The following is a 3,300-nucleotide window of genomic DNA, read 5'->3' on the forward strand; positions in this document are numbered from 1 at the left end:
ACAACAAAAGGAAAGTGCAGCGAAGGTTTCGCGCCATTTCCGTCGATGTAACCGGCGACGCTTGGCGTGACACGGGTGACGCCAGCTTGCATGCTAGGCATCGCTCCAGATACCAATACTGTATATATATGTATACTTAGTGCATGCTCGAGAGGCTCTGACATGGAAGTGACAAAGAGACACAAGGTCCTCATTGTCGCTCGGCAGACGCCAACAGCACTGGTACGGTCAACGTTGCAGCCTTCCGAAGACCTGAGATTGCACTGTCCGTGGCAGAGCGCCGGCGCACAAGAAGCAAGGTCGTGTGTTGGCGCCATGTCGACGAAGAAGATGCGATGCTTGCATGGTGCATCCAAGCTCGTGACATGAACGCAAGAGTCCGGGTTCAAATATATAATGGCATATCGAGCAACGCAGACAACACACTAGGAGGCGTCGTCGGCTTAGTACATGGCCTGGGACCGGAACGTCGGGTTCGACTTGATGTTGTTGATGAGCGTCTTAATCTGCTTGAGGTCGGGCTGCGGCAGTTCCGGGTTCAGGTAGTTCTGCATGAGCCACTGGTAGCAGTCGTTGGGGTTGGCGTTCTTGTTGTTGAGCAAAAACATCGTCACTTGGGTGCGGTACGGGTTGGGCTTGCGGCCGCGGCGCTCGCCGCCTTCGCCGCCCTCGCCCGGCGCCTTCTTGGTCTTGGGCTGGCTCAGGTTGGTCAAGACGCGGTGGATCTCTTCTTCGGTCGGGTAGTTGGTCTCGTCGAGCACGTTCGACTTGAGCCACATGAGGCACTGCGACGCGTCCATGGCCTGGCCGAGCGCAAAGTAGCGCGCAATCTCTTGGCGAAACACCTTCGAGATGCCACGGCGACCGCGGCGCGGCGCGTTCGGCGAGTTGGGGTTCTTCGTCAGGCTATGGCCCTTCTCGAGAAGCGAAAAGTCGCGGCGGCCTACGTATCTTGCATGAGAAAACCTGTTTCGCCACTTGTGGGCGACGTACCCGCAGCGTAGCTGTGGGGCGCGACGTTGACCGTGTAGCCGCACGAGGCGAGCGTCGAGTTGAGGTTGATGTTGGTGAAGCTGCCGCTCAGGAGCGCGCGGACGCAGCGAAACTCGATGCTCTTCTCGGGCAGCTTGACGAGCACCTTGAAGAGGTTCTGGACAAGCATCTGCTCGCAGCAGCGGGGGCACTTGCGCTTCTTGCAGCTGCACGCGTTCATGATGGTGGTCGACATGCTGCTCGTCGTCTTGGTCGGGCGCTTGCTGGCGAAATGGGAACTGCCCCGAACCAGCAAAAAAAGATTTAAATACAAGCGGGGTAGGGTTCGCTTCGGATTGGCCAAAACGCCCAACGGGACGCACGCCGATTGGCTGCATTTTAAAAGTTCAAACCGAGCGGTTCATTTTTTCACGTCGTGCACTGGCTTCTATACTGAACGCCAATGAACGTCAAAAAATTGAAGGCGGAATTCACGCGCTTCAAATTAAATGTATAATAAAATGCACGGCGTTCGAAAAAAGCGTGTGAAAATCCGGATATTTTTATTCGAGTGGCGGCCACGCGGCCGCGAAAAAACGAAGCGGCTTTTCGCGACGTGACGTTGGCCAATGACAGCGCCAGCGTATTAAACCTCTCGAAACTCAATTCGGCAAGTATAAAAATTCAGCAGAAAACCAGTTTTATATTCGCGTCGCTTTAATTCGACTTTGCACGGCGCGACGCCGCTGAAATAATATTCTGCGCCGCGATTTATGGACAACTTGTCTCGGATCGCGGACGTGGCGCCATGACGACCCGAGACCCGAGACCCGAGACCCGAGACCCGAGACACGCGCGCGGCGTCGAGGCGACCGATCCACGTGCCATCTCAACTTGTCTGCTGCAAGAGTTGGTCGTCGTTGGCGCCAAAACGACACTTCAACATGCCACGAGTGGTATCTTGTGCGTTCTGGAAGAGCTATATTGCCTCGAGTACGACCGGTAGATCCAAGATTGGACGTAGTCGGGTGACGTGTACTTGAACGACAGAGATATCCCTCGTGGAAGATATTATATATTGATTGCGCGCCTGTTACGATTTAGTGCGTGCGGTGATCGATCGCTCGAGTCGAGACTCGGATATTGGTCCTACCTCTCGAGCGCTGCCATTTACTCTAAAATAGCATGGTCGGCCGAGCTGCCTCTGGTCGCACGTCTGGACTATGTGGATGCTGGCACAGACTCGGGCGACAGTGGTGTGGAGCTCGCGCAGAGAGGATGTTGTCTGCAGTAACAAGGAGTGCGTACAAGGTCTCTATTGGTACAATAAGGTAATAAGGGTCTAAGAGGTCGACACGGCAGTCGTGGTGCTAGTCGAACGCGAGTCGGCGCTTTCGGCGCGTCAGCTTGGCAAAATACGAGCTTGGGGTTGTATCGCCCAGAGCCCGCGTCGTCGCCGCCACGTTGGCATTGCAGAGCGCCTTGGCTTTGGCCGCCGCCCGCTCGAGCTCCCGCTTGGTCAAGCGAAAGGCGACTGGTGCTGGCGCCGGCGGTTCTACTCGTCGCTTCTTGACTGGCCGCTCGTCGTCGCTGTCGTCGTCCGTGTCTTGAGCCTCGATTTCCCAGATCGACTGCTCGATGCGCGAGCGGGTCGGCGCCGCTGCTGGCAGCGACTCGGGCGCGACGATGATGGTCTACGCAGCGCCATGAGCTCCATGGAGGCGCCTACGCGACGTACCAGCATGGAGCGAAGGTCGGCGAGGAAGGAGGAGCGGCGAGGTCGATGGCAGCCGCGCCAAATCCTGCACCTTGTTGTTTGCGACTGGGATCAAACGTTTGAATCCCATTATCCGGATTTCCGGATACGCCATTTGAATTTTCGAAACCGTTGGCGGTCCGATAAAGTGCGATTGCCGACTCGGCGGGTGACTGACCTTTCTAAAGTACGAAATAGGACTTAACGGGCCTCCGCGCCACGAGCAACACGACCGCATTGGCGCCAAGTGCGCCAGGTGAACCTATTACACAGTAGTTGGAGCCGTGAACCGAGATCCACGAGGCTAAACAGATTGCTGATATTAAGACTAATTTAGTCCTTGACGAATCAGAGTCCTAGAGGAGGGACACATATCTAGAGAGGAGGCTTGTGACACAAGTGTGAACCAGATCGACGGACGTTTTTTATCTAAGTTTAAATTGAACGCACTAACAGCGCGCGATGGTTCAAGGCACGTTCAATAGTGGTTACCGCTGCGCCCTTTCACAACCAAAATGTGGCAGCCAGCGACACTGACGTCTCGCCAGCGCGCGGTTGCCATCGGCGGCGTC

General features: G+C 56.0%; 2 protein-coding genes across 2 annotated transcripts; both read right to left on the reverse strand.

The window, feature by feature from the left end:
• Nucleotides 1–378: 378 nt before the first annotated feature.
• SDRG_16833 (hypothetical protein) lies at nt 379–1,276 on the reverse strand. The gene is made up of 2 exons (XM_008623055.1): nt 994–1,276; nt 379–943 (listed from the first exon to the last, which is right to left on the reverse strand). Exons 1-2 carry the CDS (start codon nt 1,226–1,228, stop codon nt 444–446), a joined length of 735 nt encoding a protein of 244 aa, XP_008621277.1. The 5' UTR covers nt 1,229–1,276; the 3' UTR covers nt 379–443.
• Nucleotides 1,277–2,264: 988 nt separating this feature from the next.
• SDRG_16834 (hypothetical protein) lies at nt 2,265–2,806 on the reverse strand. Its single transcript, XM_008623056.1, has 2 exons — nt 2,711–2,806; nt 2,265–2,666 (listed from the first exon to the last, which is right to left on the reverse strand). Exons 1-2 carry the CDS (start codon nt 2,714–2,716, stop codon nt 2,343–2,345), a joined length of 330 nt encoding a protein of 109 aa, XP_008621278.1. The 5' UTR covers nt 2,717–2,806; the 3' UTR covers nt 2,265–2,342.
• Nucleotides 2,807–3,300: the final 494 nt, after the last annotated feature.

Source organism: Saprolegnia diclina (genome assembly GCF_000281045.1).
Source record: "Saprolegnia diclina VS20 unplaced genomic scaffold supercont1.156, whole genome shotgun sequence".
NCBI classification, from domain to species: Eukaryota; Oomycota; class Saprolegniomycetes; order Saprolegniales; family Saprolegniaceae; genus Saprolegnia; species Saprolegnia diclina.

Excerpts from the sequence above, each read along its gene's own strand:
- SDRG_16833 (XM_008623055.1), bottom strand. The coding sequence starts at position 1,228 with ATGTCGACCACCATCATGAACGCGTGCAGCTGCAAGAAGCGCAAGTGC. Across the intron at positions 944-993 it reads GCCCCACAGCTACGCTGCGG|GCCGCCGCGACTTTTCGCTT; the intron begins GTACGTCGCCCA and ends CAAGATACGTAG.